The 23,630-nt window shown below is 40.6% G+C and overlaps 1 protein-coding gene across 1 annotated transcript in view; it reads right to left on the bottom strand.

Annotated features, from left to right (window-relative positions):
* DSCAM (DS cell adhesion molecule) overlaps nucleotides 1-23,630 on the bottom strand; it is a 446,056-nt gene that overhangs the window by 145,414 nt on the left and 277,012 nt on the right. The window contains exons 9-10 of the mRNA XM_021527473.4: nucleotides 13,036-13,314; nucleotides 2,074-2,193 (exon numbers count right to left, since the gene is read on the bottom strand). Of these exons, the coding sequence (XP_021383148.3) occupies nucleotides 2,074-2,193; nucleotides 13,036-13,314 (399 nt within the window). The remainder of the gene's footprint in view (nucleotides 1-2,073; nucleotides 2,194-13,035; nucleotides 13,315-23,630) is intronic.

Here is a 23,630-nt window from a genome sequence, read left to right as displayed (position 1 = left end):
CACATACCAGTGAGATTATTGGAATTTGGAATTCTGCACCCTTACAACAAACCATAATTTATCAATAAGAGCACAAATAATCTTTCACATGAACTTTTCTCACACTCTTTTTTCTTCAAATACAATTTGGACTTAGATCCTAAGAAAACCAAAAACGGCATGAAGCATTACATAAAGATTTCTTCTCAACGGCACCTCCTTTTGCTTTTTGAGGCGTTAACTTGTTTAGATTGGGTACAAAGATTGCAGAAAATGGTTTTTTTTTGCTAAAACCTACCAGAAGACAGCTGGCCAGAAGACACAATCTATCAGGCAGCCCATTTGAACTAAAAAGCAGTCAATTTCCTATGGTTACTGAGGGTCAAGTGGGGCCACTTTTAATGCTCTGTTACATGAGGAGAAAATGTTAAAGCATTATGTAAAGCTCATACTGAATTACTGCTTATGTTAATGGTACCTGACCTTCCTTCTTTGCTGAAAAGATGTGATTGGCCATGTTATCACAAACTTTGAAGTAAGGGGGGGCAAAATGCAGCCAAATGCTGCCAGTGAACCTTGTTGGTTGTTTCAATTAAAGCCGTGTCTGTTCTCTCCCAGCCATTCCTTTCATCCCTTGCCTGCTGAGCTGACACAGGCTCACAGGCACAGCCAGGACATCTCCAGGGCAGAGCAAAACTCCATCCAGACCAGCTGTTGGGTCACTTGGCAAGACCCCAACAGTATGAAATTTTTTTTAGCTTGGCTGCTGAAGATGAGGTTTGGAATGTGTCAAGCTGCGTTTTTAAGGTTGTTTATTTTTCTTTATCTATAACAGTTTGTTTCTGACTTGCTGAGGTTTAGCTAGTATAGAAGCTATAGCAGGTTTTTTTCTGCCCTAGGCAGCTCCCACGTTATATACTCAAAATTACGTGTACTATGTTTACAATTCCCATACCAATACTTAAAATCTACATTGGACAAGGTGTCCCTATCCTAAACTAATAAAAATGTGTCACTATTACACCAAGACATGGAGGACAAGAAGAAGGAAGAAGAATTTAGGGCATGCACAGATTCCTCTATTTTGTACCCCTGAATTTTATTCTAAAAAATCCTAAAATTCTACTTTTCCACGCTGTGTCAATTTCTTTTTTATATCATTTAAACCTTTTTTTGCTTGTAATTCCTCATATAAGGTTGGCAGCCTCTCCCACGGGCTAAAATTGAATCTACAGGTGTTTTTCATTTGCTGCTAAAGTTCTTGGGCTCTTTGCCAGGGGCTCGAGTCATCTAGGGCAGCCAGAGGGATGCTCTGGACTCTGACAATCAGCCTTGTGTGAGACAGTGACCAGCACTTTGTGCTGGGGTGTTGGAACCCTGGCTGCTGAGAATTTCAGACTTTCTGTGCTGCCAGCACTGACCCCCAGGAGAACACTGCACTGACCTGAGGCCATGGAGAAGCTTCCAAAATTCAGTAATAAAACTGAGATTACAGGTGTGGAGTTTGAATGGAAGTGTGTGATAGCACAGGGTGGGAAACTCAGAGTTTAAGGGTTTAGAATGCAGGAATAGATATAAAGCAAGATGGAGGTTTTAGGGCAGAGGCTGCTCCTTCTCCTTCACCTCCTTCTCCATGGGCTTGGGTGGTTTTGTGTAATTGGATAAAAAAGTCCCATTGCGGGCACAGGTGGTTGGGTATTGGGTTAAAAGTAAAAATAATTTAGGTGTCATTTCTTAACTGGACAGTTTATCCTTAAAAGGCCTTGTAGGGGGAGAGAGAGATGGGGCTCCATTTTGGAGTTTGTTGAAGTGCTGCAGAACCCAGGGTTTGTGAGACTGTAACAGAGATAAAAACTGATAAACATCTGAGTCCCAGCAAGAAATATAATCTCGCACATTTAATCTTGGCAAAAAAGAAGCCAAGAATCCATTACTGGAGGAGATAATTTATGAAGAATAAAATACAACTGGTATGTCCCTCATTGGACCCTGCTGCTCCCTGGCAACTTGGAGATTAAAACAGCAACTTATGGGTGAATGGGATGTTATTAAGGCAGAATGAGCCTGTCCCAGTGGTCCCCACAGGAATCCTACCTTTGGAGTACTTCCAGACAATGGTGGGGACGGGATAACCCTCGGCAGAGCAGTTGAGAATGACGGCTTTCCCATAGATCCCGTCCTGGTCGCTGGGCTGGACCACAAACCTGGGGGGCACTGTGGGAAGGGAGCAAAGGGATTCATCAGAATTCCAGCAATTTATTGGCAATTTTTGGGTATCTCAAAATGCCAGAGCAGTCACATGCAGAATTATAACATTTCATAGCAAAAAGCGAAAATTAAAACCAGGTTTTCGCTGATCCAGTAACACACTAAGGTTGGTTTTAGCAGATAATTCACTTCCTGTGAACATCCTCAATGTATTTCTTGCTAGGCATGACAAAAACACTGGTCTTTACCAGAAATAGGTTTGTAAGTTTATACCAAAATAAGTTTATAAGACCTTTCCATGGCAGAAGTTAAAAATGGAGTAATAGATGAATCATATTATTGTGGACAGAAAATAAATGCTTTCCACCAAAGGCAGGTTTGTCAGATGTTTAAGAACAATAGATTTTTTCTGTTTGCTTTTTTATAACAGTGAACTAGCAAGCTTTAGAAAAGAAGAATTAGATTCATTGATGTAAATAACCTTAGGAAAAAATGCTTTTATTAGCAATCAAATCACTTCATATTAAAATGAGTGTCTTTGAACCAAAACTTCTGATAGGACTTTGCCTTCCAACCAGCCAGAGAGGTTCAACACAATTTCCTTGTATTAAGTTGATAAGAAATCTTATTTCAGTGCATCAATGTGACCATACTATTAAACTTATCCCAGAGTAGCATAAAACCACTGCAGTGAGTCTTCCACATGTACCTATTTATTCATAAATGAAATAAGAGCTGCTTATCTCAAGGAAAAGTTCTACATATTCCAAATACGGGTACACAATGAAGAAAATAACTTGTGACAACACAGGTCCAAAAATTTGACAGGAAAGCCTGATTCTAAATGCCCAAGTCTCAGTAAAACCTAAACATTTGACAAAATCATGACAAAGAGGCTGAAAGTTGTGAAGACTGTGGAAAATCCCATAACTATTTTGAATATTGAAAGAGTTTAATGGTTGTATTATGGTCAGTTAAGGTCACAGTAGTTTGTTGAGCCTCTGCTCTTTGGTTCAGAACATGGAAGTGTAAATATAAAAAAAAAAAAAGTAAATTAATTATGGTTTTATTCTACATGTTTTTCATTCTGTCATTTCTCACAGGGCCACGGAGAGTGACTGAACATGGGACACACATTTTTCTTCTCAAATAATTTTTTTTTGCTTTAGTTCAGCAAGACACTGAGATGTAAGGCAGCACAGGAGAAATCCTAATAGTTCCTTGCTCTCCTCATCCCACTGCAGAATTTGAAACCTCATACGTTCTCCAGGTCCAGGCAGTGCTGAATTTGTCTGAAAGTTGAGGAAGACAGAACAAAGGACCCAACTATCCATCCTTGTTCTGTTCCACCCATGAGCTGCCTCTCCAGAAGTGCCAGAAATTAAGAAAGAAAGTTTGGTAAAAGGTTTTAGCACAAGAAAATGCAAGGGAGCACAGAGGGGACCCCAGCACTGCAAATATTTTCCCTGGGGCCTGAAATAGTTATTAATGTCCATAAATGTGGGACTAATTATCCACTGAGAAAATCTGTGCTGCAGAAATAGAGCAAAAGCACCAGTGCTCTAATATATGACCCTCAAGTTTTTTGCAGTATAAGCACTCTCATAATTCATGCAAATATTATCTCTCATTGTGCCAGAGTGTCCCAAGTTCTCCTTAAGGAGGAACAGGAGCTGCCAGTGTTGGTGGGAGTGGGACAGCTCAGAGTTGAAGGTCTGTTGAAGTCCTCTGTGCAGGTTCAGAGACCCCTCCTCAGGACAGCTTCAGCCTTCCTCCCTGTGCCTTCACAATCCAGACTCCCCTCCAGCTTTCTCATTCCACATTCATAGAAAGAGCTGCTTTTTAAAAAAGGACAACAGTCCTCTGGAAGGCAAATAATCCCCTGTCTTAGGCTGGGCACGTGTGTTCTATTTCCATCTGTCAGAGGTGGGGCAGTTCTGTGCTTTTCATTGGGCAGTTTTTGCTTTATCTCTTCCACAGCCAATCCTCCCTCCAGGAGATCTCTTATGTCCATGGGCCATTAATTATTAATTATCTTCTGTTCATGGCCAGTGAGTATCCCTGCATGACTAAGAAAATTCCATCATCCTAAAGGGAGATGCTCTGCCCAGGGGAGGAGCCAAACATTCCTACCTGGATACAATCTGACCTGGGAACAGCGCAGCAGCCTTTGCCCCCTGCATTCCCAGAGGAGCAGCTTTCTCCCCACTGCATTCCCAGAGGAACAGCTTTCTTCCCCCTGCATTCCCAGAGGAGCAGCTTCCTTCCCCCTGCATTCCCAGGGGAGCAGCTTCCTTCCCACTGCATTCCCAGGGGAGCAGCTTTCTTTCCCCTGCATTCCCAGAGGAGCAGCTTTCTCCCCACTGCATTCCCAGAGGAGCAGCTTTCTCCCCACTGCATTCCCAGAGGAGCCCAGGCCCATCTCCCCCAGCCCTGGAGCTCCAGAGGAAAACTCCCCCCTTGTGCAGGATCCTGCTCCAGCAGAAGCACAGCTGGCACTGCAGGAGGGCTGAGCCACCCTGGGATGGGGCTGAGCCACCTCCCTGACCCACGGGGGACAGGGCATTTCTGACTCTGGCAGGGTTGTTTCGTATTACTGCATTGTTAATTTTATTTTTATTTTTCCCTAATAAAGAACTGCTATTCCTACTCCCATATCTTTGCCTGAGAGCATCTTAATTTCAAATTTTTAATAATTTGGAGGGAAGGGTTTACATTTTCCATTTCAGGGGAGGTTCCTGCCTTCTTAGCAGACACCTGTCTTTCCAAACCAAGACATCCCTCTAACTGGACCAAAATGAAAGGCTGTTTATTGCCTAACTACAGAAATGCTCTTTGGAACACGGCTGCAAAAAACTAAAGGAACCAGCAGTGATAGAGGCAAGTGATCCCTCTGTACTAGAAAATATATTTACTGCTGACAAACACTATGGCTTTCCAAATGGCTGCCACGCTGAGAAACACTTATTGTAGGTTATGTTAATTCACAATAGGCAAACATCAAACATGAAATCCCAGCAGCAACAGCTCTGGGCAATCACCAATCCTGTTCTAATTATCTGCTTAGAGAAAACATTTGCTTCAGTAGTTCCTTTCTCACTGTCCTGTGTTCGTTTCATCCCCAAACACACAATGAGGTATTTTCCAAGGCAGGTGAAAAGCTCAGTTAGTTGCACAAATAGATTTGATTTTGTACAACTTGGCATGGTGGCATCAGCTTGTTTCACCTCGGTAGCTGTGAGTAAATTTGTGTTTGCAGCTTCTGAAAAATCAATTACAAGGTGCTTATCCATAAAGATGGATAAAAACCCAACACAAAACAGGAACCCACCATTCTTACAGGTAAATTATTACAAAAGATGCAATGGAGTGACTGATCATTACTGTCCTCCTCTACCACTGAAGAGTGTGAAGAGCAGAATGTCTTTTAAAATCTGTGTTCCAATACAAAATTTTTGTAATTTGTTTTATTTCCCTTCTCTTTGAAAAGCATTTTTTTTATATTCTTCATTTGCTATGGATGATACTGGCAAGAAATGCTAAATTTTCAGGAAATGGTTGTATTAAATGAGTAGACATACATAGAAAGTTCTGGAAAAAGTTAAGCAAGACTGCTTAGTATAGAATAAATGCAGTCAGTCTTTAAAATACTATTTGCATTAAAGTTATCTGCTGAAACACATTTTTTTTGTGTGATTCTATTGGGCATGCATAGAAATGGAAATTCTGCCACATTTTTCCACATCTTTTAAGGAAACACAGAGATATCCATGATGTGTTGTGTCTTTAACACCAACAAACTCTGAACAAGGCTTTTCATCACATTGCTAACACTTTATTTTTCGTTATGTATAAAACCTAATTTTTTGCTCAGATATTCTTGATATTCTCAATTCTAATTATTATTTTTAGTAGAGAACAATACTAGAATGGTATCTGCCAAAATTAAATTTTGCTCTGTAGCTCTAGATGAGGTGTATCATCAGAAATCAGAGAATTTCCTTCTTCGGATCCATAAAAAAAACTTACTTGAAAAAACCCAGCCCACACCCAGTAACAGAAACTGTTTCTATGTTTAATAAAGCTTTGCCCATCCTTTCAGACTGGCTATAAAAATGACAACTGCTGCTCTGGTTTTGAAGACACAAATCCTTGCCACTTAGTCTTAAGACTGCCAATAGAAATCTGAAGAGATGCCACAAGAAAATAAAATTACTCATTCAATTACCTGTCAATGGTTTCTGTATTGCTGTCTAGGTAAAGGAAGAGGATTTTCCTTCTCATATAAATGATGAAAAATCAGAGCAGACCTTTAAATTTTTTTTCCTCTTTGCTCATTTGCTTCTCAATTTTATTTCAATTTAATAACTTGTTCTGTACTTAAGTGCTGCATTAGTTCAGGGCACAGTGCTGTTAAAAACTTGTGCTGGATTTTGATACTTAGATTTAGATGATAAACCTACGTTCACTTTTTCATTATGTTTTAGGAGATCATTAGCCCTTAAAGAAAATATGCTTAGCAAGAATTTAGCCAAGGTAATTTGTCTGATATGTTTGAGTTAATACAAAAAAGTAAACAATTTCAGAAAGTCTCTGAAATTACACATGAATGTGACTGAACAGTTCTACTTTTATCACCCTCCTTGTCTCAGTAACACAGCTCCTTGAGTCTGTGAAGGAGGGAATTTAAAATTGCTTTACCAGTGAGTTTTTGGTAGTTCTTCATTCAATGCAGCACACAGGTCTGTGGTGAGAAATGAGCTGTTGAATTATTTAGGGTAAGAGCCATAAGTTGACAGATGCCAACTCTTTAATGGCTGAATTCAAAGGAGGTAAAAAGTTAAAAAATAAAGGTTAAAAAGAGCTAAAATACCCCCCAAAAGGTATTTTCAGTCAATGTTATGGCTATCAGTCTCAGGCTCTCACTGTGGAAAAACAAAGGATGAATCAGAACAGGGTTCAGCACCCCCAAATCCTTCTCCCAGGGCTCCTCCATCTTTTCATTCCCAGCCTGGATGGATCCTGGGGATTGCCCTGACCCAGGTGCAGCACCAGCCCTTGTGAGGTTAAACATCATGAAATCCTTGTGGTCCCACATCCACTCCCTGGATTAAATCTGCTCCGTGCACATGCAAGAATCCCTCCTGGTGCCAAACTCACACATTCCTTCCCAGATTTCAAATCCCTGCAAGCACTTCTGGCTCCCAGAAATCAGTGAATCCCTCTGGAGAGCAATTCTGAAGGCTCCTGACACGAGCTCCTCTGGTGGGCTGCTGGAGTGAGTGAAGAAATAATCTATGGCATCAGCCTGGAATGCAGTGTTTCATTTTTACATGGAATATTTGTACTTCACATTTGGATCTTACTGTCAAAATGATGGAGGAAATTTAATCAGCCAAAGCAACCCTTGATGTATTAATGAATGAGATCGTTAAACACTGTACTTTAGTAAAGATGAACAGTTATTAAATTTGGTCATTGGACCTAAGGGGTTGATTTAGCTGGTTCAGTGAAACCATTTGCTCTGCAATTCAAGAAGAAAGCTGTACTTTTGTAAAATGGCACCATGCCTAGTGGTTTGTGTTGATCAGGTTTGTCTAATGAATGTATTAAACAAGAGAATCTTTTAGGAGTCATCTTCAAAGCCACGGTGTAAACACCAGCAAAGAAAGTGAATGAGTTTAGACACTAGCTCTGACCTTAAATCTTCCCTCCCTGCTTTTCTGTCCCAAGCTGCTTTTGCTGCATCACCCCAGCACCGCCACCAAACATCACAAGAAAGGTGGAGACTCACTCCTACCATCTGGAAAATTCAGGGACTCCTCATTGGGTGCCAAACTATCTAATTATATTCAACACCCCTGGCAAGTGCAAAATGCAGACACATTTAATGCATTAAATGCATGATGGGGGGTTATTAGGTATCTAAAGACCTTATCTCAGTTTTAACTTATGATGTGTTCACTAACAGCACATATAACATCATGATTTATGCATCCACTGCTATCTTTGAATTCCCTTTTCTGGTAGTATCAGAAAAATTTTGAGCTCATAATACATTTATCAATTTTTTCTTTTTAGTTACCCATTAGAATTCTGTTCACTGCATTTTATTTCATAAGTACTCCATTTCGGGAAACTCTACAGAAATGAATAACACATGATAAAGTGTATATAGATTTTTAATCACTCTTAGACGACAACCTTAATGAGTAAAGCCTTGATTAATTCCTTGTGATGATTTAAGTAGTTGACAGAGAAGATATTTTCCTCATTTCTATCTATGGCTCTCATGACAGGATCCTATCCTTTCCTTTTTCTTACTGGCATGACTAGCAAACAGAGAGTGTGCCAAGAAATTATTATTTATTATCATTATTATTATTGTTGTTGTTGTTATTGTTGTTATTATTGTTATTATTATTATTATCATCATCATCATCATCATTATTATCATCATTATTATTCATTATTTATGAGGTTTTGAGAAGCCCTTCTAGCTGCCATATTTTTAATGCATTTCCAGATCTGCAGACCAGGATTTGGAAGAGCTTACGATTTTGAGAGGGGAAGTCCTGCTCTTACTCACTTCCACTTCCTCCTGAGCTTTCAAAAGATATTCCATAAACATTGGGACTAATCAAGCCTTTTCTGTGGATTTGTATCTTGTGCTTGAGAAGAGATACCACTTGGAAGAATTTTTGTGTTGGCAGAAGCTTTTGCCTGTTTAGATTCTCTGGTATTATACCCAATGATTTTTATCAATCACCTCTTGATATGGAGTTTGCAGAGCTCAGCTCCACTGGAGGTGTTTTCCCCTCTTCCAATTAGTCTAAAATTAGCCAATAATTTGTGGAGAGAAGCACTGACAGCCCCAAGCTCTGTCAGTCCAGAGCATTTGGCTCTGTCTCATTTCTTTGGTTGTCATCAAAGGGCTCAGAAAGAACTGAGATTGCCCTGAGAAGATCACCCAGATGCTCCAAAAAAGAGACTTTGTTGTCTCACTTTCTCTCAGCTGCTGCCTTCCATCTCCTGTGTGATGCTGTGGAAGCTGGCCATCATCTTCCTCTGATATTTAACTCAGGGAGAATCCAGCCTTGCTGGCCAGGTGTTTCTGGGGCTTCCCATCACCACTTGGTTGCTTTTATAAAGCACAAAATAGTTGGAACCGTGAAAATTTGCCATGAAGTGCCCACAGTATTTAAGAAACCAGTTCTTGTTTTACTTTTGCTGTTTAGTACGCCTGGTAAAATAGCAGTGCAGCTCAGATATGAAAAATAATATATATAGGACAAATATAAAAACTCTACTTAATAGACTTAAAACTAAACAGGAATATATAATAATAAAAAATAGATCCATGTGATCTGACAGAAGATATTGAGGAAAACATATCTGAAGATGTAAAGATGATGAATTTAGGTTTGTGTATGGAATCTGCAGAAGTTTGTGTGTTCACTAATAATTCAAATGAAGCAATGAGCATTTGGCCTGTGTATCTTCATTCATCTTAGGAATGTCTTGTCTTTAGATTCTATTTCTAGTCATACCCATGTACTGTAAAATTATGTGGATTCCCATTTAGTTTGGAAACAAGATGGCCTGTACTGTTTTAATGTCTGCTTTTGAAAAAATGAATGCAAGGATAGTCTAAATAAGGAAAAAGGAATTGTGTGGGTGACATTCATATTTCACTTAATTTTCCTTTCTCATTCACTGTCTGCTCTCATATCAAAATGCACAGTGTGCACATAAATAAGATTTTCCCAGAACACATCTCCCAGCATTTAGGACGGCCAACATTTAAGTTTAAAGCACACAGCTGAGAAATCCTCAATGGGGATTAGAGACAAGAGGAGTTAAAGCACCACTTCCCCCTGTATTTGGAAGTAACTTAGATTATTTAGAAAAATAAAATGTTTCAGTTATACAGCACCTATGAACAAAAAGATGAGGAGGGATCAGGAGGCCTGGAGAATAAACAGGCAGCAGGAAAACAAATCTGACTTGAAATGTTTACAGGTCAGGTTGGATGCAGAGGAGGAGTGATCACAGTGACTCTTTGGTGGCTGTTTGAGCTCTGACCTCTGTGGGATGAGGCAGCAGAAGCAGTTCAGTATGAGGGAAAGAAGTCAGGGTAGGGTTTTGGCAGAGAATTCGGGTCAGACATGATATTTCCCCTTTTTCTCTGAGTGAGAGCTGTTATCTCAGATGCACATCCAAAACTGATTAAAACATTATCATTTAAAGCAACAGTGAGAGAGAAGAGGATTTAAGGAGGCTCTGCAAAGCATTGCATGGGCAGAAAGGTAAGCAAGGTGGGGAACATGATGTAGCCTTCACAACCTCCTAAAAATTGCAGGATCCAGAATTGCTCCCCAAGCCCTTGGGTATAAGAGAGTGGGAAGCTTCTCTCTGTTATGCCTGTTCATTTTTTATTCCTCCTCAGGAGGTGTAATTAGAACAGAAAGCATACAAGGGGGAAATGGAGGTGTTGGGGTGAGGGACAGATATTATACAGGAGAAAGGCTTCCAAAAACTCTGGGACAAGAGGGGAAAACTGATTAGTGCCTGAAAAGGCAGCAAGAGGCAGGTATGTCCTGGGAACAGAGGTCAGGGGAGGAATTACCCACAGACAGCAGGAGACAGGGAAAGTGCAGTTCAGGCAAAGCCAGGAGAAGTGAGGGCACGGCAGGGCTTGTCCCCATCAGTGGGGGACAAGGCAGAAATACCTACACAGAGCAGAAACCACTGCAAAGATCAGAAATCCCTGCCCGGAGCAGCAATCCCTACCCTCGTGGGTCTCAGTGCTGGCAAGGACAGACAGTGGTGGCAGAGAACCTGTTCTCAGCTGGTAAAACCATCCTGGGAGTAAGAAATGCCTTTGGGAACCCACGCAGGGTTGCTGCAGATTCATGAATTCATGAATGCAGATTCATTCCCATCACTTCCAGAGCTGAATTGCAGCTGAAAACCAAGGGGAAAAAAAATCCCAGCTGTTTTTTGGTGCAGCATTTCTGAGCAGGGCAGACACATGTGAGGTTTTCAGCCTTCCCTCCTCCAGCAAAAGAGGAGGTGAGGAAAATCTCTCATAATTAGAGTGAGGAATAGGGTAAAAATCTAGCAGAAAATCTTAGAAAGGAATAATTAAATGCATGTAGTTAATTGGACTACTTAATTTAAGGATTACTAAATAAATCAGGAAAGTAATAGACACCTGAATAATCTTAAGCAAGATTAAAATCAGTATAATTTTAAAAAATAATGAAATATTTATATCAAAACTAGCAAAAAAGTATTGAATCTGTTTCCCATTGACTTCTGGAAATACTAGCATTAAAAAAGTAAGCATATTGGAAAACTAGGGAATAATTCCTAAAGAATAGCATTAGGACACTGGGAACATTTGACTTAGAAGAGTTCATCAGAATTTTGGGTGGGAAAAAAGCCCTGGGAAAAATTGCAAAAGCCCCAGTAAGATTTTAAGGTTTATCTTGGCAAACTTATAGGAGGTAATATAAAATGTAGAGATGGGCAGCAGGTGGAAATTACTGAGGTTCCTTGTAGGATTATTATTTCTCTGAGAAGCTGAAAGGCTTGGTGTCAAGAAGGAGATGGTGGAGAGGGAAAGGTCTGACTGAGTTTTTTAAAATAAAAATTTGAAACACTTTGAAAAATTCCTGGAAAGAAAAAGAAGCAATGTGAACTTCAACTTTAGTTGAACTTGTGCACAGTAAGTTTGAAAATACATCACAAGGAATAATCTCTAGATAATTTTGCTAAGGTGTCACTAGAAAGTTTTTTCCCACATAAAATATTTGCTTACTGAATGTATATTCACATCTGTTTCAAGGCAAAATGTTGTGAAGTCATCATGAGTTCATGAATCCTGCTAATTGCATAATAAACACAAACCAGGAAAAGAACAAGATAAGAGCCCTTTCCCCATGAAGTCAGCATCAATGTTCTGCTTTTTTACTGACATAATGCTGTAGGAGAAAGTGGTCTAAATAAAAAGGGATATTATACCGTTTCAAAGGTTTGATCCCAATGACAAAATTTCCCAGAAAGTCACTCCTGTGGCTCCCTGACCCATCCCATACACTCCAGAGTTTTTCATTAGTTCCAAGACTTTTAGGTAGGAAAAAAACACATTACTTTCTGTGCCTCATTGCTCTCTGTGCTCTGTCACAGAGAGAAGGATTGCCACATATCCCTCTATCACTGTCACCACTTTTAATGAAGGGATAGAATTATTTTCAGGCTAAAACAATTTATTGCTCAGATAAACATCAGTCTCAGAGACCCTGAGATTTTAGAGGAGCAAGCAGTCAGCCATAGCTCAGGAGTAGTCATAAATTCTTTGTTACCAGGTAATACAGAACTTTCTAACCCAATAGACAGTTGCCACAGGGTTTATTTTGTTTTTTCGAACCTATCAGCTTTACTTATTTCTACTGCACTTTGGATGCTTTTGTCCAACAGGTTTCTGTCTCACATGCACACAAATGCTTCTGTTATAACTACTAAATTCTCAGTTTATTCCATACAACCACACCCCTGCATTATAAACCCTTCACCATTTTATCAGTACAGTTTCTCACATGTTCTTATTTATGACTATAGAAACGTAAGCTTATGACTTTTTCTGCTTAATGTCTGTGTATTTTTACATCGATCCAAGCTTCTCCCAAGGCTGCAAATCAAACCCTTCCATGTCTGTGGAAATTTCTATTTGACTGATTCCCACACCCCTCTTTTTCCCACTTCCCATCAAACAGGCGTCACCACAAAACGCTGATGAATGCCGCTTAATTGTCGCCTTTCAGAGCAATTACACCTCCTTACCCCTGACGATTAATTGGCTCTGGTGCTCCACGGCTGCCGCGTCGTTCCTGGCGATGCAGGTGTAGTTCCCGTTGTGCATCAGGGAGAGGTTGGAGATCCTCAGGGAGCTGGTGAAGTCGATGTTGTCGATGGTGACGCCCAGGCTGGCGGGGATGGGCCGGCCGTCCTTCTGCCAGGTGATGGTGATGGGCAGGTCCCCCGAGACCACCACGCAGGGGATGAAGACCCTCTGCCCGATGGAGAAGCGAGGGAACTCGAAAGGTTGGATGAAAGGTGGGACTGGAAGGAGAGAAGGAAAGAGGAAGCTGTTGAAGGCACGGCCTTGTGTATGGGAATAACATAACGGGGCAGATGTGCAGCGTGGGATTGATGGTTTAGGATTTTAGCTTTTATGTTTTCTTCATATATTTGTAATCCTCCAATTCTTTAGTCTGTAGGTCTAAACTCCATATACAGTCCTTGCTACTGCTTTCCCAGTTTGGTCAGACACAATTCCTCCCTACTTCTGGGGATCAAGGACACCTCACTGTCTCAGGCCCTGAGAGATTTAAACAAAAATGAGTTGTGGAGAACCAAATTTGGGGTAAATGACTTCATTACCTGAAGCTGTAATTGAAAGATTAACCCCCAATATGCAAATGGCCCAAAGCTTTAAAAGTGTGAAAATTCATGACCCATCATCCATTTTGGGTGTAAGGCCCTGGGGAGACTTCATCTGCTCTAAATGTACCTGAAGGCCCTTCAATAAATAGAACTGCTTTTTGCTCCCTTAATTTTGTCTGTCCTGTGCTGTTAGGTACCCCCAAAAAGGCATCAGGATGTGCAGAATCTACACCTCTGACAGCCGTAAAGAACTGTTTAGCAGGAAAAACAAAAAAATCACATTTTTGAAAACACATTCTCATTTCTTGGCCACCCAGTGCATAAGCAGAGATGAGAAGCAGGAGATGTTCTGGCTTCTAGAGATGCCTGACCTCACTGGCAAACCCCCACAGAAATCCCAGACCACCCTTCCAGACATCCCAGCACCACCAGCTTGAGCCTCTGCAGGGCTGCCAGCAGTGACATTGCCAGGAAGAGCTCAGCAGCTTTCAAGGTCTGTTCCAAGGGCTTTGCTTAAAGGTCTTGGAATAGACCTGGAAGAGGCTCCAGCTTTGCTTCCTTCAGTGCCTCTCACACTTATTTCTTAATGTTTCCAGTCACAATTCTCACTAAGAGTGCAGGAAGGGGAAGATATCTACAGTACTTGTATGTTACCCTGATTTTTAAAAGTTTTAAGTTTTATTTTATAGTTCTTCTGAAAGTTTTAAAGTTGTCATAAAACTTCTTTAGCTTTCTGATAATACTTACATGTTTGAGAGTAAAAGTTCCCACACAATTTCATGTATAAATAGAATAGTTTACATATTTGTCTGTGGGTGGAGAAAAAGGATTGATTGATCTTTGGACCACTGTGTTTGGAGAGGTGGTAATTCCATCCTCCAATCCACGGTCACCTTTGGAATTCTGTAAATACCAAATGTTTGAATAAAACTGTGTCTTTTTATCTTTTGAACTTACCAAACTTCTGTGTACTCATTTCATGTCCAATAGCAACACTTGTAGGACACAAATGAAGGTAAAACTGATTTCTAATTAGAGGGATGGTACAAGGCACGAATATTCAAGTTGGCATTAAATTCCTGCTAAGAATATTTGGCCTGAAAAATATTTTTTCTTTACTTTTCTTTTTTACCATATTATTCTCTGGCTGAAACAAAACCATGAAAGAAATTAGCATATTTTCTACAAAAGTAAATAATTCTACTTCTTAAAATAATTTTGTTTCCAGGTATTTTTAATAAAAACTAGTGAAACTGACAGATTAAATAAATACAGAAAAAATAATGGGGCTGCCACGTTTTCTTTGGGTTGTGGTTGGAATGTTTACTAAAAAATTGGTAAATTGAGAGGCAAATACTTGTCCAAATGAAGGATCCAAAATCTTCTGCCCTTCTCAGGGGAGCATTCAAACAACCAGGGCATTGATCTCAGATAGGTTTTATCAATCACTCCTGAAAGGTCTGCACAACCAACTTTGCAAGCAGTACTCAAATCCTGATTTATCAAAAGAGAAGGTTCCTAGAGGTTATGTACCTCAGATATAGAAGTGCATTTTCCTATTGCCTGGGAGATCACTTACACATAATCCGTGCTACATTTGAACAGGAAAGATGGAAGGATACCCAGAGCAGAACATTTATAGTGATCTATATGTTTGAACTCCAGAAGAAAATGGAGTTGGTGGCTTTATCTAATTGTATTTCTTTTGTCCTTTTTCCTTTCAGAAATTCTAAGGTTGTGCTTTCCCCAGAGTTGAAGCAGAAAAAAAAAGTCTCTCAAGTGGTTGCGGTGTGTGCCCCTGAACTTCCCCAGCAGCATTTTTCCTCCTCTGCCAGTGTCCTGTTTCTGGGATGCAAGGACAAGTGTTGGTGACCACTGAGTCAGCTCCAGGCATTTCCTTTGATCCATGTGTTGGATCCTCCATTAGGAATCAGAAAGTTCAGCAAGCATGGCCAGCAGGAGGGGATTCTATCCCTCTGTCCCCTCAGGTGAGAGCCCTGAGACCTGCAGAGCTGCCCCAGCCCTGTCCCAGCCCAGGAGGAGCTGGAGCTGCTGCAGAGAGCCCAGAGGAGGCTCCAGGATGAGCAGAGGGATGGAGCAGCTCTGCTGGCAGGAAAGGCTGGCACAGCTGGGATTGTTCACCTGCACAGGAGAAGCTTTGGGCTGAGCTCAGGGTGGCCTGGCAGGGCCTGGAGGAGCCCCAGGAAAGCTGGAGAGAGACAATTTCCAGGGATGGAGGGACAGGGCACAGGGAATGGCTTCAGACTGAGAATGGGATAGAGAGTAGATGTAAGAGTAGAGTAGATATAAGGAAGAAACCTGTCTATCTAGAGTAGATATAAAGAAGAAATCCTTCCCTGGGAGGGTGGGCAGGGGCTGGCACAGGTGCCCAGAGCAGCTGGGGCTGCCCCTGGATCCCTGGCAGTGCCCAAGGCCAGGTTGGACACTGGGGCTGGAGCACCTGGGACAGTGGGAGGTGTCCCTGCCATGGCAGGGGTGGCACTGGGTGGGATTTGAGGTCCCTTCCAACCCAAACCATTCTGTGATTTATAATTCCATGACTCTAGGCCCCCCAAAGGACTAAGGCCTTGTTCAAAGCCACGCTCAAACGTTTGTGCAGATTCACCTCACGGTGCAAGAGGTTGACAAATGCAATTTTTGGTATTAACTCCGCAGTTTCCAGCACAGCCACGGTGCCATTTGATGAGGGGAAGTTATGACCATGCTCAGCTGCCACAGAGAGGTGACATCAGGGACAGGACAGCACAATTCATCCTTTGAGACCTTCACTGGCTTTTCCCAAGAGTGTCTCACTGCCTGGGTTTGGGAAAAGTGCCACTGCCATCCATTTCTCTCACAGGCTGTAAGACTTTTTCCTGGCTGCCATCGCTCTAATTGCTAAAACCTGTCCTTTGGCATTCTGAAAACCTGGTAGATCAGGCATAGAAAAAGAAGAAACTTGGTATAAATTACTGTGTTTATTTGAACTTTGAGCACTACCTGCTTGTTCACTTGGGGACTTTTGCTGTCACAAAGTGAGGCAAAATACCTGCAGTCCCTTGGAATTGCCTTAGCCCAGCTAACTCAATTACATGAGATATCTCAGATTCTTTCTACATCAGCAGAAAAAAAATTATCTTAGCATTTATTTACGAACAGTTCATAATATGAATGGGAATGAGAAATTACCTGAATGTGTCTTTCAAAAGGTTCTGCCATAAATTTTCCCCTTGATAAGTGTAAATACCTGCTAAATGCCAAGTCCTCCCCTTACTATAATGCCCAGCACATTTCTGCCCAAAACCTTCTTTTTGTCTCAGACATCTTTACTGAAAAATATGCTAAAATTCACAACAGGGTGACAAATTACTTTTGTATTTTCTGCTGAGTGTGTAACAAATTTGAGCCAATCTTTCACAGACAAAATGACATCAAAAGTCAGACAAAATATTGCCCAAGGATTATAATGTGCATCTTCACTCTCCATCTCCCTGATGAAGAAAACAAGGAGAAAGATCATTAGGTGACATTGAAATGTTTTTCAGAAAATATTGATTTGCAAGGGTGCATTTACCAGCTCTAAAATATAAGTAGCAGCCTGCAGAGTATTTCAGAAATTGACTGAAATATTTTTAGGCAGCACATTATCCTTCTATTCAGGTTTTCAAGATACAGAGGAAACCAACATTTCCACTTCATAAAATATAAAGTATATTCAACCTGCAGCAGCTTCCAGTCCTGACGAGGAGCTTATTTTAAGAGCCAATGTGTAATTTAAAAATCAGTACTTAGAAGAAGGTAAATAGTCTTGCAGAAACTTTGAAGTATTGAAGAATGTTTTTCAGCTATGGTATCCACCAGTTTAAATTGATAAAGGAAGTTTTTAGTGAGCCATCATTTCATTGAAAATGATATTTGGTGAGCTATCTGCTTGTTTAAAGAAGGAAATGACCACTGAAAAAAATCACATATTAAAAATTTATGATGATATCTGGCAAATAATTTCTGAAATATAATTTTTTTTTGTCTCTATCACTATCTGCAGTAAAAAGTAGAGATATATCCTTGATAGAAGAAAATATCAAGCTGGATTAACCAACATGAAAAGGTTTTTTTGCACACTAAAGCTGTACCATTGCCAAAGAGCAGTAAAAATTAAGAGGGGTATATAATACTTTGAGAGAGAAAATTTACATTAGGACAGAAGTATTTAAAATCTGTTTATAATACTTCAAGGTGTGTTTATGTATTTTCCTTCTCTATATGTAGCATTAGCATGACCATATTTCAGAGCTTTCATTTGATTTTTTGGTGAAATGATGCTATTTTATATATAAGTTGTATATATATGTTATATATAAATTTATATATATTATATATATTTTTAATATATATAATAGTCTTTGTGCTTGTGCACCTGGAAGGGATCTTTCTTTCTCTACCCACAACAGGCAGAAGAGTGAAAATCTCTGCTTCATGCCACCAATTGCTGTGTCCTGGGAATGCTTTACTGATGAGAGCTTGAATTAAGTGTCTATTTAAGAAGAAGATCATGGGCCAGCCTCATTAGTGCTAATACAGGAAGATTTAAATTATGTTTTTGTGCCCTAGCAAGGTCTTCTGTACCTCTGGGGGACTGCTGGAAAGGAGGGCAGGGAGGGCTTCCACGCTGCTCTCCATTAGCAGAGGAACATCCTTAATTTCTTGCCCTCTGTTCCATGGGAGTTTTGCTGGGAGGAGCTGCTGAGATGATTCACTAAGACAGAGCATCCTGCAGATCTCCTGTTTCCTGCAGCAGCTGGCTGAACATGGTGTTCTGCACAGCAAAGCGAGAATCACCCCCTGCTTTATCATCATAAACAGCTCCCTGATGGGTTTTCTTGCAACAGCACTGTTGCAGGGGCTGTTTCTGCAATATAAAATACTTTTGGCAATGAATATTTATGGCTGTTGCAAAATCACAACCACCAGGCTATGCAGTCTCTTAGGGCAGCTGTGTGACCCCAGATTTCGTGCACTGGGAGTGAAAAAGCCAAAATTATTTTGTCTCTGCACAAGCCCTAGCCATGCTCTAGCAATTTTTAGGTTTTCACAGCTATCACAGTCCCCACTCCCCTTTCCTGCCATCCAACACTCACAGGCTTCCTGATGACATGGTGGGAGCTTCTCCAAAAGGAGAGAGCATTTAAAATGTTGTGTAGAAACCAAAAGTGCTTTTAAATCATGTCTCATCCATCTATGGAACCTTCTCCTTGGTGAGGGGAAAAGTGCAAGCCCTTATCATCCTGAAACACCCTGCAAAGCTGGCATGGTGGGGAGCTCACTTCCCTGCCCAAGGGGATGCATTTGCTATTTATTTGTAAGAGAGAAAACCTTGATTTGAAGATAAGACAGCAGCTGCAGGAGTGTTTTCATGCAACAAGCTGATATCTTCATTGGTAAAGTGCTTCCTAATTAAAGTCCTAATTTTGGAACCTGCTCCAGAGATATTGCCCTTGTTCAGCCCCTACCTGATCTAAAGTGATCTTTGTCCTCAGGTATCACTGTGAAAAGTCCAACTAGATCACTGGAGCCACAAGATGATTGATAAAATGAACACAGAAAAAGAGCAAGAACACGTCTTCTTAAAAATCTTAAGTAAAGAGAGAGAAGAGGGCCAGTTTTTGATAAACCCATACATAGTATGCAAAGCATCTTGAACTCCTTAATTGAGGCCCTTGTTGAAGTACTAAGGCTCATTTCACATTTTTTGCATAATTTACAAATAAATGCATCCATCACAGACATAAATTATGTTTGAAAGATAGAAGATATAAGACTGTGAACAAATCCAGAGAGTTTTAATTTAGATTTAAGTGAAAAGTTTTAGGTTTGTGCATACTCATTCTTTGTCATGAATACTGGGATAGTGGGGAAACAACTTTAACAGAAATTTTTGTGTGACCATTTCTGCAGTGTCAGGGGTGAAGTCATTATAGAAGTTAAACTAGAAGTAGACTGGTGCAAAGTCATATCCAGATGACACTTGTGAGACTTTAAAGAATGTAAATCAGTTATTTTGGTGCAAAGCTAGCCTTAAGCTGCTGTATGCTGAATGCAAAACTAAAATAAAATTTACACTGACTTGGCAAGAATATCAGCCTGTTCCAGTCTTATCTTCAGGAATTTCTACAGGTTAGACACACTTGAAACATTGCTATCAAAGTGCATATTCCATTAAATCAGGTTCTGCCACTGCTTGCCCCCCAAAACTACTCCCCATGCCCATGATGTGACCTCAGAAGAATTCCTAAGTGCATTTTCCAGGATGTTTTGCATGATGACACATTCTCACCCACTCTGACCACATGGCCCTGGTGTCATTCCTGTACATGACAACTTCAGTCACTTTGAGAGATCTGAGCATTTCTTTCCAAGGAAGTTGTGACAAGTTTGAAGGCATCCAAAACCATATAGTGTGGAGGAGAGGAAAAAAGGCAGAAAGTGATATAATGAAAGAAATAGCTGAAAGATATCAGGGCCAGAAGTGGTTTCTTTTTTGTTTTGTTTTTTTCTTTTTTTTTTTTTTTTCTGGTTCAATCTATTGGCAAAGTCAGTCAGTAGGACAGGTAAGATCTGAGATTTGTGCATGAAGCTGAACTCCCACTTGCCATAATCCCACACTTCCAGGCTGCAGCATGCACAGATTAGCAGACTGATTGAATGCACCACAGTCCCAGGAACCCTGCAAAGATTTCCAATGATGTTTTTTCCCTTTTGTGCCTATATATTTTTCACTAGCTAAACCAGCCCTCCCTGAACTGATTTGCAATGCAAATTCACCAACAGTATTTCAGATATTAGGAAAAGCTAGACACTTCCCAGGAAAGATGAGGAGAATCTATTCAAAGAGTTGCAAACGTGAAGCTATTTAGAAGTTTGGTTTGCTTGTATTCTAACATGAAACAAGGCTGGTACAATTCCTTTCTGTGGGTCACAACAGGTGAGGTGCTCACTTTATATACAAGTACCTTTCTAAATCAATGAAATACATAAGCTAAACAAGGTCAGAAACAGTCCTTTTGAACAACACATTTTTGATTTTAATGATGCTGTACCCTTCCCTCTCAGGGGCTTCTTTTTCAATTAATTCCTGTTGGAGAAGTGTGAATAGCAGCAGGCTGTTTACATGAGAATGTGTCCCATGAGACTGATGACAAGAAAATCATCACTTACTACTGATGGCTTTTACTGTAGCTGGGAAAACTATTACTATAAATTGCATAATAAAAAAATGGAGATAATAACTCACTCCTGTTCTTAAAAGCTCTGAGATCTACTAAAATGCTGTAAAAGAGATGTTGCTATTATTCTTTTAACATCTTTCCATTTTAATGTGGCTTTTTTTTCAATGGAAATATGAAAATTAGAGATAGAGTGGGTAATATAACCTCTTTCTTTGTTTGCTAACACTTCCCATGATAAGACTATTTTCATTTGCTTGCAGTTTGATTTTTGTTTGGGTAGCAGTTTTCCAGGCCAGGTATCTGCCTCAGGCTGAGTCATTTCAGCTGGAAGGTTTCAGCTACAATTCTTTGGCCATTTCCAAGAATAAGGTGGGAGAGTGGGAAAACTGATACATGGTAAATATCAATTCTACCATAAAACCAGAAAAAAACCCAAAACAAAGGTGTTGTGGGAACCTGAAATTTCCACCTGCCCTGTGGATTTAGCAGCATGGATTTCAATTTCAGGTGATGGCACCAACCTCAAATGTTTTTACTATACCTCTAAAAAGTCATCACAATGGTGCCCAAATTTTGCATTCTGAGCAAAACCAAGTCAATAAATAAACAAAACTCCCACATTTCAGATGTGGACAGGACATTTTGCAGTGGCAGAGTCCAGGCAGCACTGAGCACATCCCAGCACTGCCTTTCAGTGGCTGAGTCAGTTTGGTGAGATTTCAGAAATCAGGGCAGATTTGTCACTCCAGTGCTTGAACTTCAAGGATGGCAGAGAGGACTGGAACTGGAGGCTGGGAAAAAGGCTGGGGTATCCAAAGGGAAAGGGTAGTTTTGAGTCTTGAGAACAAGGCAGTGTGGAAATGAGAGGTGAGATGATAAACATTTTGAGTTCAGATTGATTTTGGAAGCCAGAGGAGAAGAGCCAGGACTTGGGAAAGGCGGAGGTGGAGAAAACTGAGGAGGACAGATCATTCGGAGAAGGAATGAACAGAAAATCTCCATCTTCTACAGAATATTCTTCTTTTTAGGATCTCTGACTCCAACAGTCCTCTGCCTTTGGCAAACGTGTACAAATCCCTCTGGCAAGCCACGAGAGCTGGGCTGAACACAGAGCAACAAACTGGTGCTGCTAAGAATAATTCTGTTCTTGGCAAGGATATGTGCAGTATCCTTAGCAAGGCTAATCTCAATTATTTCTGATGCTGGCAGTAACTGCTGTTCCCAATTTGCAGGAGGCAGGAGAAAGGGGGTTCAGTTTACTTTACAAAAAAACCCCTAAAAATAAAATTACACCTAACATAGGCCAAAGCAAAACATGCTGAAAAGGTTTTATTACAGTTGCAAAGGTGAGTGATCAGCAGGTATGGAATACAGAAATTAAGTATGTAAGTACAGTTGTAGTCTCCGTCTGTTACTTGTGCATTACAGGGTGAGTAGTTTGCATGGCTTTCTGTCAGAACTAAGAACTGGCCAAATCATTTGTCTAAATACAAAAAAAAAATAATAATAATGCCAAATTGGCTTGATTTCCAAAAAGCCCTGTTAGGACTCAGGCATGGTTCCATGGGAGTTAAATCTGCCAAGCAGAAACCTGCACGTTCTCCTGCCAGCTCATGCACTCAGCTCCCAGCAGCCAGCTCAGGGGACTGCTGCCTTCCAAATCCAGATTTTGGGAGAGACAAGGGGAAGGCAAGAGCTTGGGGGAGAGGGCAGGGCAGGAATTATTTGGAGCCTGAGTTATTTGGAGCCTGCAGACCTCTGGTGTAGGTGGCTATGCAGACAAGGGCAGCAGTTATTCCTAAAATGGGACAATGGATTCCACGTGGTGTCTCATTGATTGTTCTGATCAGCAGGGCAAAGAAGCAGAGGATCTAAGGTCAAACAGCACAGAAGGGTGGTGAGATTTCAGAAATCAAGGCAGATTTGTCACTCCAGTGCTAAAACCTGAAGGATGGCTCCCAAGCTTCTGCCTTTCCCAGAGCCTGCCGGGTGGGAGGATGCACAGCAAGGCTCTGAGAGCTCCACTGAGGTTCTCTGGTAGCCAGAAGTTCATTTAAAATTATTGTCAAGAAATGTTCTGTTCTCTTCTCTGTGACCTTATCATGATTTCTGAAGGATGATTTCACTTTCATTTGGATGTTTGCAAATGTCAAAATACTCTGCAGAGTGGACAGCACCCTTGTATTTGATGGCACGCTCATGGTGTTGCATGTTTTTATTTAAATGCTGCTTTAAGCAAGTCTTCATCCAAGCCAGAACTAGGATGCTTTACATGCTGGAGGTTTTGGAAAGTGGAAAGTAAATGTGGCAGAGAGCTGCCAACTCTAAAAACCAGTTGTTTGCCTAATGCAGATAAACACTGCCCCATAGAGCCAAATTCTGCATTTACCTTTGCCACAGATCTGTCAGATAAAGCTAATTAAATTACTTAAATCTGTCCTTCCCAGGGGGTTGCTAAGCTGGGTGACGTGACTGCTCTGAAGGACAAAGCAGAACTCTCAGGAGCAACTTCATTTCAATGGGAGCACAGCTTTGAACATATAAATGCTACATAATTAACATATAAATGCTACAGGTGAACTGGAAAAATTAAGCTATAAGCTTCTGAAATTGAATATACAAAAAAAATGTGTGGATATTCTTGAGTTCAGTTTGTGCTTTATTGCCATTTTTCCTGGTGACCCAGGTGGCTTTTGAAAATGAACACATTGTTTCTGAAACATTCTGATACCACAGAGGTGATAAACTCATGAGGAAATTAATAAT

The sequence above is a fragment of the Lonchura striata genome, chromosome 1 (assembly GCF_050655825.1).
Source record: "Lonchura striata isolate lonStrDom1 chromosome 1, ASM5065582v1, whole genome shotgun sequence".
In the NCBI taxonomy this organism is placed as follows: Eukaryota; Metazoa; Chordata; class Aves; order Passeriformes; family Estrildidae; genus Lonchura; species Lonchura striata.
The sequence above is the reverse complement of the archived record's forward strand: the minus strand, read 5'-3'. Positions and strand labels throughout refer to the sequence as shown.